At 41.8% G+C, this 15,677-nt stretch overlaps 1 protein-coding gene across 3 annotated transcripts in view; it reads right to left on the reverse strand.

The window, feature by feature from the left end:
* focad (focadhesin) overlaps positions 1-15,677 on the reverse strand; it is a 190,810-nt gene that overhangs the window by 62,486 nt on the left and 112,647 nt on the right. For all 3 annotated transcript variants that reach the window (XM_048526877.2, XM_048526878.2, XM_059642923.1), the window contains exons 23-27: positions 12,676-12,764; positions 11,880-11,921; positions 10,185-10,293; positions 9,565-9,681; positions 4,482-4,720 (exon numbers count right to left, since the gene is read on the reverse strand). In XM_048526877.2, the coding sequence (XP_048382834.1) occupies positions 4,482-4,720; positions 9,565-9,681; positions 10,185-10,293; positions 11,880-11,921; positions 12,676-12,764 (596 nt within the window). The remainder of the gene's footprint in view (positions 1-4,481; positions 4,721-9,564; positions 9,682-10,184; positions 10,294-11,879; positions 11,922-12,675; positions 12,765-15,677) is intronic.

A 15,677-nucleotide genomic window follows, 5' to 3' on the forward strand; every position in this document is an offset into this window, starting at 1 on the left:
TGTATGTCAATGCTACTAAGGATTCTACCAACATACCAACTTCCCTCCAGCATTAGATCTTCCAAAATGTATCACCTCACAATTCTCCGCCCAAGTCTCCAACATATCTATATCATGCTGTATCCACTGGCAATCATCCTCACTATCTGCAGCTCCACCAATTTTTGTGTTATCTGCAAACTTATTAATCAGGCCATTCTCCTACAAATCACTTATATACGTACCACAAACACAAGGGTCCCAGTACTGATCCCTGTGGAACACCACTGGTCATAGACCTCCAGTCAGAAAAATACCCTTCCACTGCTACTCTCTGTCTATGACAGAGTCAGTTCTGTGTCCATCTTACCAACTCACTGCAGATTCCATATGACTTTTGCATCAGCCTGTCATGAGGGACCTTGTCAAAGCTAACATCCATACAGATACCTCCCACACCTTTATCAATCACCTTTGTCACTTCCTCAAAAATTCAGTGAAGTTTGTCTCCTGCATGAAACCATCCTGCCTGTCACAAGTTCCTATTTTTTTTCCAAATGTGAGTAAATGCTATCCTTAAGATGCTTCTCCAGTAATTTCCCGACTTCTGATGTAAGGTTTACCGGGCTGTAATTTTCCAGATTATCCCTATCGCACTTCTTAAACAAAAGAACAACAATGGCTATTCTCCAGTCCTCTGGGGCCTCTCCTGTCACAAAACAGGATTTAAAGATTTTGTACAAGGCCCCAGCAATTTCATTATCTGCCTCACTCAGCATTCTGGATAGATCCTATCAGGTCTTGGGAACTTGTCCACCTTAATGCATTTTGAAACACTCAACACCACCTCCTATTTTATATTGACATGTCCTTCCCGAGACTGACCGTCCACATGTCCTTGAACACTGAAGTAAAGCATTTGTAAAGGACCTCACCCACTTCATCTGGCTCCACGCATAAATTCCATCCTTTGTCCTTGAGTGGACCTACCCTATCCCTAGCTAACCTCTTGCTTCTTCTATACGTATTAAATGCCTGGGGATTTACTTTAGTCCTGCTTGCCAAAGACATTTCATGGCCCCAGGGATAATAGGAACTGCAGTTGCGGGAGATTCTGAGACAACAAGGTGTAGAGCTGGATGAACACAGCAGGCCAAACAGCATTAGAGGAGCAGACAGGCTGGCGTTTCGGGCCTTGACCCTCTAGGCCCGAAATGTCAGGTTTCCTGCTCCTCTGATGCTGCTTGGCCTGCTGTGTTCATCCAGCTCCACACCTTGTTATCTCACATTTCATGGCTCCTTTTGGTCCTCCTAACTCCTTGTTTAAAGCTCTTTCCTGCTATTGTTACATTCTTCGAAAGCTCTGTTTGTCTTCTGTTTCCTCAACCTTACCTACGCCTCCTGCTACTTTGACTAAGCTCACAATCACTTTTGTCATCCTAGATTCCGGGCCTTGCCATCCTAATCCTTCATTTTCACAGGAACATGCTGGTCCTGAACTCCTTTCAACTAGCCTTTAGAAGATTTCCACATGCTGTGGATTTACCCTCAAACAGACACTCCAATCTCCGTCACCAGTTCCTACTTAATATTTTGGTAGTTATCCTTCCTCCAATTCAGTACTTTCACTTAACGACTACTTATCCATAAGTAACTTAAAACTTACAGAATTATGGTTACTATTCCCAAAATATTCCCCAACTGAAATTTCAAACACCTCCTTGCTGATTCTGGTATATTAACACATAGTTCCAAAAATCTGTCCTAGATACACCTAACAAATTCTCTCCCAGTCAATATAGGTTAAATTAAAAATCATCCACACAACAATTCAGTTATTTTTATAGTTTTCCACAGTCTGCCCACATATCTATCCCTTCATCTACTGCTGGCTGTTCGGAGGCCTAAAACATCAAAGTGATTGCATCCTGTCTACTCCTCAGCTTTATCCAAGAGGCCTCACTGGACGAGCCCTCTAAGGTGCCTTTCCTCAGTACAGCTGTGATTGTCTCCCTCATCATTTACGCAACTCCCCCATCTCTCTTATATCCCTCCCTATCTCACCTGAAACATCGAAATCCCAGAGCTGCCACTCTTGATTGAGAGAGGGACAAGTCTCTGCATTGGCTACCACATCATATACCTCATGTCAAAACAAATACACCTCAGATCACCAGTTCCACCATGTTCAGTGATCTCTCCCTGTCTGTTCTTCCTTTTTGTCTTACTGGCCCTAATCTCTGACTCTCCTCTTGTCGTTTTACTCGATGAGCTCCTGCTCTGGTTCCAGCCGTCCCACAACATTAGTTTAATCCTTCTAAGTCGCACTAGCAAACGTCCTTGCCAGAATATTGGTGTCTTCCAGTTTAGGTGCAACCCATCTTTCTTGTACAGATCCCACCTGCCCTGGAAGATATCCCAATGATCCACGTACCTGAAGCCCTTCCTCTGACACCAACCTTTTAGCCACGTCTTAAGCTGTCCTATCTTCCTATTCCTGAACTCACTGGCACATGGCACAGGGAGGAATCCTGAGATAACAATCTTAGAGGCCCTGCTTTTCAACTTTCTACCGAACGCCCTTTGCAGGGTGTCACCTCTCTTCCTGCCTTTGGTGCTGGCGCCAATAATGGACCACAGCCTCTAGCTGCTCAGCACCCCCATCTTCAGAATAGTTTGTGCCCGCTCAGAGACGTCCTTGACCCTGGCACCAGCGAGGCATCACACCATCCTGGAGTCTCGCTTACAAACACAAACGTCTGTACCCCTATCTATACAGTCCCCTATCATTACTGCTCAACTACACTTTGACCCTCAGTGTACAACAGTGCCAACTGTGCTGCCACTGATCTGCTTGCTCCTACTCCCCCCCAAGGGGCCTTCTCTCCACCAGTATCAAAATAGAGAGGGGAATGGCCACAGGGGACTCCTGCACTGCCTGCCCACGCTTACTCGGACTCCTGGTGGTCACTCAACTCTTTGTCAGTGTAGCCCTTACTGGTGGTGTGACCAGTTCACCAAACATGCTATGCACAACACTTGACCTCACAAATGATCCACATGAGTCCATCCACAGCTTCAACCGTTCTACGTGGCAAATCAGGAGCTGTGGCTCAACACATTTCCTGTACACGCAGTCATCATGGAGACTGGGAACATCCTTGATTTCCTACATATTGCAGGAGGAGTATTCCATAGGGCTGAATTCTCCTGCCATTGTGAACTTTATCAAGTAGCTCAACCTTATCAACTGCAGACAATAATCCAGGAATTGATTACACGACCTAATCCACGACTCACCAAACTCGGGTCTCCCACTCCCGCTCTCTACACCTATTTTCATTGTATATCCATTGCTCGTGCCATTCACGAAACTCACTGCACAAACTCACCAACGCTCCTTTGAAAGCACTTTCAAACCTGTGACTTCCACCATCTGGAAGAACAGAGGCAGCAGATCCCTGTGAACACCACCACTTGCAAGTTCCCTTCCGAGCCGCAGATCATCCTGACTTGGAAATACATCATTGCTCCTGCACTTGTCACTGGGTTAAAATCCTGGAGCTCTCTTCTTAACAGCACTGTGGCTGTGCCTAAACCAAACAGACCACAGCAACAATTCACTGACGCCTTCATAGGGGCAATTACAGATAGGTAATAAAGGCTGACAATGAAATACACCCTGACGTCTCATTTAAATTTAGAACCTAAACAGACTGAGGAACAGCTGAAGCAAAACCATACCACTGAAGATTTTGGTACCTGGTTAACAGACTGCGAAGTCAATAACTGAGGAATACCTTCCTCATTGCTTACTATTGGGAAGGTGGTAGCGTTAGTGGTATTGTCCCTCGAGCAGCAATCCAGAGAATTAGACTAATGATTTGGGCGAAGGAGTCAAAGCCTATCACAGCAGATCGCAAAATCTGAATCAATGAAAACAAGTAATTTGGCAAAAAAAAGGACAGCCTAATGACACAACCCTTGTTGATTGACACAAAAACCCATTTCATTCATTAATGTTCTTTACGGAAGAAAATCTGCCTTTTGGTTAAACCCACTTTTAACTGCCCCCTGAAAAAGGCCGAGGAAGTCAGTCATTGCAAAGGGCAATTAGGGGATAAGCAGTAAATGCTGGCCCAGCCAAGGGCACTCGAACGAAAAAAATGAATGAAAGAAAATCTACTATTAGTGCACAACAAACACTTGGCTAGTTGCTGCCATGTTACAGAATATGGCACATCCTTGCAAATCTTGGACATGCATGAACAGTTTCTTCCCTGCTGTTATCAGGCTGATGAATCAGACCTCTCTAATCTCAGGTAACGTTGTGCACCTCCAGTGCCACCTCGCTCTGCCTAAGCATCTCTACGTCCCTGTTTGCTATGATCTGCCTGTACTGTTTGCAAAACAAAGGTTTCACTGTACTTAGGTACATATGACTGCAATAAATCAAATCAAATCAATGCCTGAAAGGATGAACACATTTCTCCTACAATTACCTCATTCGTTCTTCGTACAAGCGAGACAGAAACATTCCTGCAGCTAATCCCATGTGAAACAGAACAGCTTGGGAGGTGTCAGCTTTCGGCTTTCCTGGCAGACCCGCGACGAGAGTGCCCAGGACCTCTTCGATGCTGTCTTTGCGTGACGTGAAGAAAACTGGTGCAAGAAGGGTCAACGCAGTTGCAGCACACGAGCGAGCAATGGCACTGGCTGTACTCTCCCCGGAGTAGGATTTCTGTCAAAGCCATACATCAATATTAGTGAGCCCTACACAGAACTCTGCTCACGGCAGCATTTTCATTCGATTGCTAATCAACCATCTGCACGGAGCCTTCAAGTTGTTTTTCTGCATTCTCGGAATTATATCAAGGGTGTTATTGAAGAGGTGCCACACTGTAACCCTGCGAATGCAGAATGCAACTGCATTACAGAAACATTCCCTAAATGGCACTGGTTCTTTGCTGGAGCAATTCAAAGCTAACCCCAGAGTCTTGACTTCCCATTGAGCGAAATACCTCCATTTGTCATACTGCTCAGCCTCCACACCCCCATCCCAAAATCGTCTTGGAACAAGCGCCAACATTCGATTAAGACAGTGAGCAAGGACCTCTGCTGCGTGGGGGTTGGAACCAGAATTGAAAATAATTCACTACTCCCACTGGAAATCTCTCAGTTGAGGTCACTTGGCAGCACTTTCACCTCTCAGTCAGAACCCGAGAACCCAATCTAGGGTAAAACGACAGTGGAATACAAAAGGAGAGTTATGTTTGCAGAGCTGGCGTCTTTTGGATAAGAAAGTTAAAATATAGCCCAGTCACCCTGCTCAGGGAAAGTTAAAGCACTTCATGACTCTACTTAGGTCCTCACTGATGATGACAAAAAAAAAAATCAGCGCTGTGGTAAACAGCAAGGAGGACAGCCTTAGACAACAGGACGATATAGGTGGGCTGGTCTGATGGACTGAACTGTAGCAATTGGAATTTAATCATGAAAAAAGAGAGGCATTTTTGGAGGACAAACAAGGCAAGGGAGCACACAGTGAATGGTAAGACTCCAGAAAGTGCAGAGAATCAGGGGGACCACGGTACGCACATCCATAAATCCCTCAAGGTGGAAGACAGGAGGATAGGATGGTTAAGAAGGTATATGTCATTCTTGCCTTCATTAGTAAAGGGATTTAATCTAACAGCAGGGAGGTTATAATGGAGATATATATAAATGGTAGCTTGGCCACAGCAGAGTATTTATTGTGCGTGGTTCTGGTCTCCAGACCATAGGAAGGATGCGATTGAACTAGGGAGAGTGCAGAAGAGATTCACCAGGATGTTGCCTGAAGCAATTCAGCAATGAAGAGAGACTGGAAAGGCTGGGGGTGATTTCCTCTGAGCAGTGAAAGCTGAGGGGGAGTATCTGACCGAGATGGACAAAGCTCTGGAGGGCATAGATGGGGTAGATAGGAAGGAGCTTTTCATTTTCATCATGGGCTCAATAACCATGGGAGACTTTAAGTTAAGAAGGTGTAAGTTGAGACGGAACTCGTGGAAAGAATATTTCACCCAGTAGGATAGTAAGAATCTGGAACTCACTGCCTAAAAGGGTGTTAGAGGCAGGAACCCTCAAGATATTTAAGAAATATTCAAGTGAACACTCGCAATGCCACAGCACATCAAAGCTGCATGCCAAGTTCTGGAAAATGCGATTAGAACAGATGAATGTTTGATGACTGACACAGGCATGATGGGCCAAAGGGCCTCTTTCTGCACTGTGCTAACTCACACCTGAAGCACATGGCAGCACTTATACAACAAACACAGCACAGAGATAGTAGGAACTGCCAATGCTGGAGTCTGAGATAACACGCTGTGGACCTGGATGAACACAGCAGGCCAGGCAGCATCAGAGGAGCAGGCAAGTTGATGTTTCGGGTCTGGACGCTTCTTTAGAAATCTTTAAAAACACAACACGTGTTCTGATTGAACTCTAATGTCTAAAACTCAAAAGGGTGCAGCCCTGAGTGGGGTGAACAGGTCTCTAAATCAGACAGGGGTTATAGCCACAGTCAGTCAGGGGGTCTGTCCTACTCCATCTGATGGTGTGGTCTTCTTTGCTGCTCATCAGGATACAGAACTGCCTCTGCTTCACCATTAAGGAGTGCCTCCTGTGGTGAACTGAGGAGCTACCTTGTCCTGTTCAGACTTGGGGACAATGGTGCAGGATTAGAATGTGAGGGACAGGTTAAATATGCTGCAGGCAATATCATGTTGCCAAATCCTGGCAGTGATCAGCTCTCCTGCCTTTCCTACCACATGATTCTATGAGACAGGAAGGAGAAGAGTGGAAGATTACATGGGTAAAGTCACCAGTGGGACGTGGCAGGTCAGGTGCTACAAGCATCCATTACCACCCAATAAGATCAAAACCAAGTGATCTACAGCAAGGTTTTCAGTTCAACAACTCAAAAGAAAATTAATTACATTTTTCCACGTGTTGTAGAAGTTAAACCTGACAAATGCAAAATGGTTTTCAACAGTGGACATATGGAGGTATGAATAACTAACTTAGGCTCTAAGCTGGGAAACAGAAATCTCTAACTACATACTAATCCGAGCATCTCTCATTAAATACGATACAATCTAGTACTTCTCTAACAAACTCAAACAGCGCATCATGGTCTGAAATGGAACAATATAGTTTTTTTAACTAGTCTCTCTATTGTCTTTCCAAGATAATCTTGTCCAGGAGATGCATTTCTTTCTCACTTGATAGTATTTCCATCAACTTGCCGACTGCCCAACTTGCTTTCCTGGCCCATATGTTAGCCGGTAGTTAAAAATTTAAGCGGATCACAATCTTACCAAATAGCTGGGCAGATCTGAGTGATTAGAATGGATTATATCTACTCATATGTTCATCCTTTGTGTCTATCCCAATCCTTATCGCATTCTTTGAAAAACAATATTACAAAATGGCAGATACAAAATACTTCTAACTACCTTATTTATTGTCAGCAAAAATTCTGCAAAATTACTTACTGTTTCCTCTGCTTGATGGTATCACTGCTGTTGGACACCTGGACATTCCCCGTCTGGGTACCAGATTCAAACTGAAGTTGGGGGTCAGGTAGAAATCCATGACAGAGCGAACACTGAAACTTTTGTGAGCACCTCAGAGTTCTATAACAAACACCATAATTTTGCCCCTACCTGCAAAATCTGAATCCAAGACTAATAACCACAGGAGACCTCAATGGCGTAATGATGATGCCATTGAACAGGTTAGAGGTCAGAGATTTAAATTCTAAGCAGTGGTGAAATTTAAGTAGTATTAACTAATAAATCTGGAATGGAGAGCTGGTCTTATTGATAACCACCAAGGCGATATTGTTAGTTATTGCAAAGTCTTATCTGTTTTTAATGTCCTTTAGGGAAAGAAATCTTCATAATCCTTACGAACATGCAACTCATGACCTACAGGAATTTGGGTGAAATGTGTCCTCTGAAATACCTTGCAAGCCACTCAGTTCGAGGTCAATTGGGGATGGGTTACAACGGCTGGACTTGGCAGTGACTTCCTTGATTGGGAGAAAAACTCCCAAAATCATTTAGTCACATTTGGATAAATAAATGGGATAGCAGACAAATGAACAGCTGAAGCAAACTACTTGGTCCCTGTAGTCTGGTGGAATGTTCTCTTCCTTCCTCCTTTGATGCATTCCTTAAAACCTACATCTTTCACAAAGCTTTGACAACTGGCACGAATATCATCTGCTTGATGTCAAAATGTGCTTCACGATACTCCTGTAAGACATCTATGGCACATTTTTTCTTTGATACAGAAAGGCAATTTATTGTTTTTGTACTTCAGGGAGTCGATTTTTGCATCTGACATATTTTTGTGTGTAAGGAATTTTCTTCCCATGTTTGGGGGGAGTAAATATTATTTAATGATGTGAGTGCAGTCCACTCAATGCTTTTGTCACAAATATCTGGCCCCACCTTCGTTAATGCGTATTCCAAAGGTGAAAGAACCTGAGCCATTTTTCTTCAAGCTACTGGGGTACTGTGATTGGATCTACTGGACATTCCCCTGTGACGATTCAGGCACTTTAACAGGTTATTTTGTCCTTTTTTTTGAAGAGAAGTTGTAAGGCAGAGGAGTTGAACTGTCTCCGAGAAAGTAAACAATTTGTGAGACCTTGGGGTATATTTGAAAGTTGGAACAATAGAGGCAGCGTGGGTGCGGCCAGCTCTCAGATTGGGCTTTCAAGTTTGTTTTTTCAGTTTTTGGGTTTTGTTTTACCATCAGAAGCCTTTGGACTTTCAAAAGAGTTGGAATCCTCAGCGAATGTCTCCTAGCTGCTATTGTCTCTGTATCTTCTGGATGTTTCTTCCCTTCTGGATTGGAGAATCACGTGAGGACCTGCCTTTTGGCCAAGGGGCATGTTTATGGGATGTTACTGTATTCAAACAGCTAACTAGTAATAGGTACTTTATCTATTATTCAGTCAAGTTTTCCGACAGTTAAGTTATTCTAATTCCTCTTTCTTCTGTTGTATCTTAACTATAGTATTTAAATAAATTGTGTTTTGCTTAAAGCCGAATAGCTTGCTTCTAGAACATGACACCATATTTACCTTTAAAATAACAGCAAGTTAGGGTCTAGGCTGCCTTCTTAAAATATATTGAGGGAATCTGATCTGGTCCATAACACACCAAAAGAAATCTAATCTTTTTTGTTTGACAGTGGTGACATGTTATTGCACTGAACGTGTATAAATTCAGATTATGTTTGTGAAGGAATAGGCTATAATGCATTTATTGAAGACACTGGGGTGTTAAACTACAATACCTGCTTTTGCACTGAAAGAGCTAATTTTAAGCAAGAACAATTCTTCAAATGCAGGCTTGCAAGGCTTCAGATTTTGTTATTTTACCTTCTGCTCGTAAATACATAAATGTGACTAAATTCTGTTATTTTGCCATGAAATTATCAAACCTGTGATAAAGATGTTTCGTACTCTTGTCCTCATTTACCCAGTTCTGCAAAATGCATGAATGAATGACCTTGAAAAATACTTACATGCTGAAACCATGGAAAAATACGCCCCTTAGGACGATAGTGACTGTCAACTATGCTCAGTAGAGTCTCCACCACCATTGATATCCAGTGTTCTGTTGGTAAAATATCAGCCCCGATCTACAGAGACAACAAATGACACTGTGACCAGTGGACTGGAAAAAAAGCACAATATGACATGACTCTTCCTTCACTTCTCTGAATCTTTCAATTAACAACAGTTGTCCCGAGACCAGCAAGTGAAACATGTGGTAAATTTTCCACGCAAGAGGCTTTAAGTCTTTCTCCAGTGCAAGATTAATGAAAAGCACATGATATTTTAACGGAATGGTTTAGTTACTTGTCAGCTTGAATGAACAGGTTTTCACTGGACTACAGCTTCAGCTACATTTCTCACTCCGCTCTATCCAGTCCCTGTCCATTCATTATGAAGGCACATGATTGTCGTGTTTGTAGACTGTCGGGAAAAATACTTCAATCGGATTTAGGAGTGGAACCAAGGGGCAGTGGAGGGTTCACTGCACTACATTTGCCACAAAACATGGGCACAATCCCTCCCCAAACAGATGGTTATCGGCAAAACATGAAAACCGATAGCAAAACAGATCATGGTATAAACCTACTTCTGGTGCATCGTGAGCGTCCGATGGTAGGCTGCTCTCGTACTTAGTAACAGTCACAGCCAATCCACTCAAAGCGAGGATGGAATTTCCCTGCACAACAGGGCTGTCCCTGTTAAACGAAACACAGTATTTCAACTTGCTACCACCATGTAGCACAGTCAGAAAGAAAATTCACAAAACAACACAGTCATCGTGAGTCAATAAGTCGTCATTCTTTAGAAAGAGAAACTGGGGACAGTGCACTGCTAATAAAATGTGAGGCTGGATGAACACAGCAGGCCCAGCAGCATCTCAGGAGCGCTGCTGTTGATTGACACATTATTCTTTCATCTCGGGCACTATCATTTGTATTCAACCACAGAAAAGGACTGAATGCGTCTGAACTGAGTCCCATCTGGACTAGGCAGTGATGGTTTATGCTGAAGTCACTGCTAGTTATGAACTCACTTAGACTGCATAATCAGAAGTCACATGACATCTCCAGCCTCTCCTTCACCTAGCGACGGAACAGCTCTCTGAAAGCTCGTGATTGCAAATAAACCTGTTGGAATATAACCTGGTCACATGTGACTTCTGACATTGTCCACCCCAGTCCAGCACCAGCATTTCCACATCAGAGAGCATAGGAACAGCTGAGATTTTATTTTGCAGCATGGGATGAGGGTTAAGACATGTTGTTCCAACAGAAAGCCTTCTGTAGCAGGGATTTTGGGCTTGTTCTTTGTTCAACAAAGTTGCTCAAAGTAGAAATACATGAATGTAATCATCCACCCACACATTAGAGCTGATAGGCAGATATTCCTGTGTTGCTTATATCAATGCAATTCAATGACTTAATCAAAACCTTCCTGAGTAATCAAGTCATTCCAACTGTGCACATTAATTGTAATTATAGAAGTTTGAACACATGCACCGACAGATTCAAGAACAGCTTCTTCCCTGCCACTATTAGACATCTGAATGGATTCTCTAACTTCAAATGATGGTGGTCTTAATAATGCTGATTTTGCTAAGCGTACCTCCTATGCAACTGTAACCTTATGCCTCACACTGTCTCAGCACCCATGATCTGTACGAAGCAAAAACAGAAGTTGCTGGAAACACACAGCAGGTCTGGCAACATCTGTGGAGAGAAATCAGAGTTAGCATTCCAGGGTCAGTGACCCTTACTCAGTTTGGAAGATGCTGCCACACCTGCTGAGTTTTTCCAGCAACTCCTGTTTTTGTTTCTGATTTTACAGCATCCACAGTTCTTTTGGTTTCTATGATCTCTACGTCCTTGTTTGTCATGACCTGCCTGTACTGCTCGCAAAACAAAGCTTTTCACTGTACTCCGGTACATGTGACTACAATGAGTCAAATCCTGCTACCAGGATTATTCTCTTCTCCAAACAAATTCCTCATTCCACATGCTCATTCTCACTGATGATTGAAAAGAAATCAACAATAAAATTTCAAGGAAGCAATCAGAAAGTGGAAAAAAAGTGTCTTAAATTTAAGTCTAATTCCTTTTATCAATTTTATTTTTCTAAAAATTGGGGTGGTCTTCTTGGCCTAATTTTATTTTTGCAGAAACATTTGCTTCACAAGAAGCTGAGCACTCCGTGGAAAGTAAACTTATAAAAGGAGCAATGTGAAAGAAAGCAAGAATCCTGCAGGATGCAGCAAGGGCGAAACAAGGAAAACATCACTTACTTTGAAGCTGATTTAACTACATCAGTCAACAGGTCCCTGACCCTGTTAAAGAGGAACAATAGGGTTAAGATAATATATATCTGACAACGCAGTTACTTACAGCACTAACAAAAGCATTCTTTAAAATTACAGTGGCTTTCTTTCTTCTTTTCACAATTGTATTGTGATCAATTGACTGAGTTTTGGGCTGATGCTGATCTTCAAAATGACACGAATCTTGATGTTGTGCAAACAAACATTCAAGAACATAGTGTTTAGTTGTCTTCCCATATTTTACACACAGATCATACAGCAGACACAAAAAAATTGACAGTCCTTCGAGGACCACTGAACAGATAGCTATGTAACCTTTGGATGGACATAACGTAAAAGGTACGTATAACCAGAAAATGGCCCCAATTCTTTAAAACAGTAAACATGACTTGATCATCTTATGGATAACAGCATCCTCAGAACTAATTCACCCCACACTGTATGTGTTTACACTAAATTTATACTTCGGGTCACCAGACTTGAAACATTAACTCTGATTTTTCTTCATGGATGCTGCCAGACTTACTGAGCTTTTCCAGCGATTGCTGTTTTTGTTTCTGAATTACCGCATCTGCAGTGTTTTTGGTTTTTACTTTGCACTCCCTTGTTCAACATGTTTGGGTAAAAAAAATGCAAATAATTTGAAGGCATATTAATTTGGGAATTGTACAAGAAAATCTGCAATCTAATTAAAAGTGGCTAATTAGCATTGCGGCCTAATGGTCAAAATGAACATTTCACTGTGCTTTTGAATTCTACCTACCAGAGCCAGCAAATAAACTTTTTGTACTGCAGCTCTTCAGGATCATCTTTCCCATGCTTCTGTTGCATCTCCAGCTCAGCTTGTCTCCCCTGTAGACAAAGACATCAATCAACCATAGCGTCCCACAATGAAACTATTAGCAACCAGTGATTGCAGACAGGAGGAAACTGTGCATCAGTTGACACTGAGAGAGGCAGAATAAATTTAAAAGCAGGCAAGTGCCTCAAAAAGAAACTAGCATGTGGCAATTTCCTTCAACCCTCCTTTCTTATACATGCGCCATTTGCCCAGTTGGAAATAAAAGGAACACAACCTGCTTGTTAATTTCAACCCATGTGAAATCCATTCTGTAATCAGCAACATGGAAGTGGGCAAAAGACTTGGGAACTGCTTTTCTGTGTGTAACTCAGTGCAGGTATCATACTTCAGCTTGGAATCATTCTGATGGTCCAGTTCCAGCGTGGAATCCAAGTTTTACTTTCTCCAACCTGGAGCTCAGGGGATGACAAATGAAGGCTACGTATATTCCCTCAAGGCAGGCCAAAAGAATTAAGGGCAGAATTAAATCAGCTTCCACTCTTTGGCACTAAAAAACCTGTTTCTTCATGTTCTAATGCACTTGACATAGTGAAAACACCTGGATTTCATGATGCTTCAATCAAGCTAACATGATAATATTGGGAGACAAGAACACTCAGTTAATCAGTGGTACCGTTTTCCTTGAATTAGATAAGGAATGCTGGATGTTACTTTTTTTTTAGAAAGATTAATTGCTGGACTTTGCTTGTCAACTGCATAAAGTGAACCCTTATCCAAATCACTTTTTTGCACCAAAATTTAAATCACAGACAACCATGTCACCTTTACTGAAACATAAGCATCTGTTTGTCATCTGAAAGTTAGATAGATTTAAATCTATTTCATGTGAAGCTTTGCTTTAAAAAGAAAAGCACAGCTGTAATTTATTTTAAATAGACAAACAGGGCACTCAATCATAAGGGATGTCTTTCAAATCCTTTTGAAGAAATGAACACTGTAGTTTACAGTAATCAAGACTTGACAACATTAAGAAGGAATCAAGAGCCATGGACAATTACAAAGTAGCCTTGGCCTCCTACATAAAAACATTTCAACCTTAAAACCTGCTCCACTATCAGGCATGATCACATTAAAGGGCCGAATGGCCCATTCCTGCTCCTATTTTCTGTGTTTCAATGCTTCTAACCACTCCCAGAAGAAAATAAACAAGTTTTTTTTGCAGCAGGCAGTGTACATGAAAGAGAGAATCCATACATTGATCCAATCAGCAAAATTTGTTGAACCATTTCCCCAACTCATCAAAATTGACTCAAAACAGTAAATTAAGCAAAGTAAGCACAAACAAAATACAACGAGAACATCTGATGCAGTGGTTAGTTATTTAGTTATAAAATAGTAGAGTCCACAGACTAGTGTGACATTATATTAAAGTTAAATGTGACTGTGGTGAATAGTACCAGAACAATTTTCAGGTGGCTCCTCTTTACTGTCTCTAAGAGTCTAACCTTAAAACGAGATTATAAAATATGAATCAAACTACAAAAGCATTCAACCTGATGGATAAACACATGAATGCAGTTGCCCACTTCAACCACAATGTCAAATATTCAAGCTCCTTGGTTGGCGACAGATCAAGCATAAGTACAATAATTCGCTTTATATTGCTGTACATAGTTAGCAAGACAGCCCTCAACTTTTTTCCTTATTTATCGTTACCTTGCTGCCAAAATGACAAGTACAAACATAATGTGAGACAGGTCACAACGTAGCACCTTTGGGTAAGCAAATAATTCACCAAACGTTTGCTACTTTTGTCATAGAGCAAGAAAATAGACCCTTTGGTCCAAGTGAGCCATGCCAACAGTGTTTTTCCAAAGTAAACTAGTCCCCATTTGGTTGTGTTTAGCCCATATCCCTCTCTTTCCTATTCCTGTACCTGTTCAAATGCCTTTTAAATTTTTTAACTGTATGTGCATTCATCACTTCTTCTGGCAGTTCATTCCATCTATATCCTACCCTCTGAGTGAAAAAGTTCCCCCTCTGGCCTCTTTTAAATCTTTCTCCTCTCATCTTGAACCTATGCCCTCTAGTTTTGAACTCCCCTACCCTAGGGAAAAAGACCTTCGCTACTCATCTTATCTGATGATTTTATAAACCTCTATAAGGTCACCTCTCAACCTCCTCTATTCCAGTCAAAAAAAAACCTAGTCTATCCAGCCTCTCCTTATAAATCAAACCCTCTGGTTCTGATAAAACCCTTGTAAATCTTTTCAGTACTTCAATAATAATATCCTTCTGACAGCAGGGTGACCAGAACCGTGCACAGTGTTCCAAAAGTGGCCTCACCAATCTCCCATACAAACTGAACATGCAGATAGGTTCCCTAATTATTGAGATATGGATTCATATTAAGTTTTAGGTGTTATTTTCTCTCTCAATGATTAAAATTGGCAGCATTTATTATTTGGCATTGCAAACTTGGCTCTCAGTGATGCAAACAAATTTTATTACGATGCAAACTGTTTGTCTAGTTGCAACCATAGCTTTCTTCAGGGGAGCAAAGTAAATGCAGGGCCTCGCATTATTTCTACTTCATAGCCTCCAATCAGCCCATCACAAAAAAACTCCACCCTGTAGTGGAGTACCACCAGGCATGTTTTTTAATCATATAGAAACTTATCAATTGAACAGAAAAGCAATTCTACACTTCCTTTATAAAATTAAAGAAATTTCCCATCAAGTTTTCACTTTGAAGAGAGAATAGCTGCGTATTTGAGTCAAACCACAAAGGATACGTTACTTCAGATGTCTGAAGGAGTCACTATCCCAAAGGTTCACTCAAATCAGGTTTTAACTCATTTTCTGTGCTTAAAACAAGCAATACCCTAGAAATACTGACTGCCTGCAGCCACATTGATGCACTATATAAAATGCAGTCTTGTGGTTCCTGTATGCACCAAATT

Source organism: Stegostoma tigrinum, chromosome 3 (genome assembly GCF_030684315.1).
Source record: "Stegostoma tigrinum isolate sSteTig4 chromosome 3, sSteTig4.hap1, whole genome shotgun sequence".
Taxonomy (NCBI): Eukaryota; Metazoa; Chordata; class Chondrichthyes; order Orectolobiformes; family Stegostomatidae; genus Stegostoma; species Stegostoma tigrinum.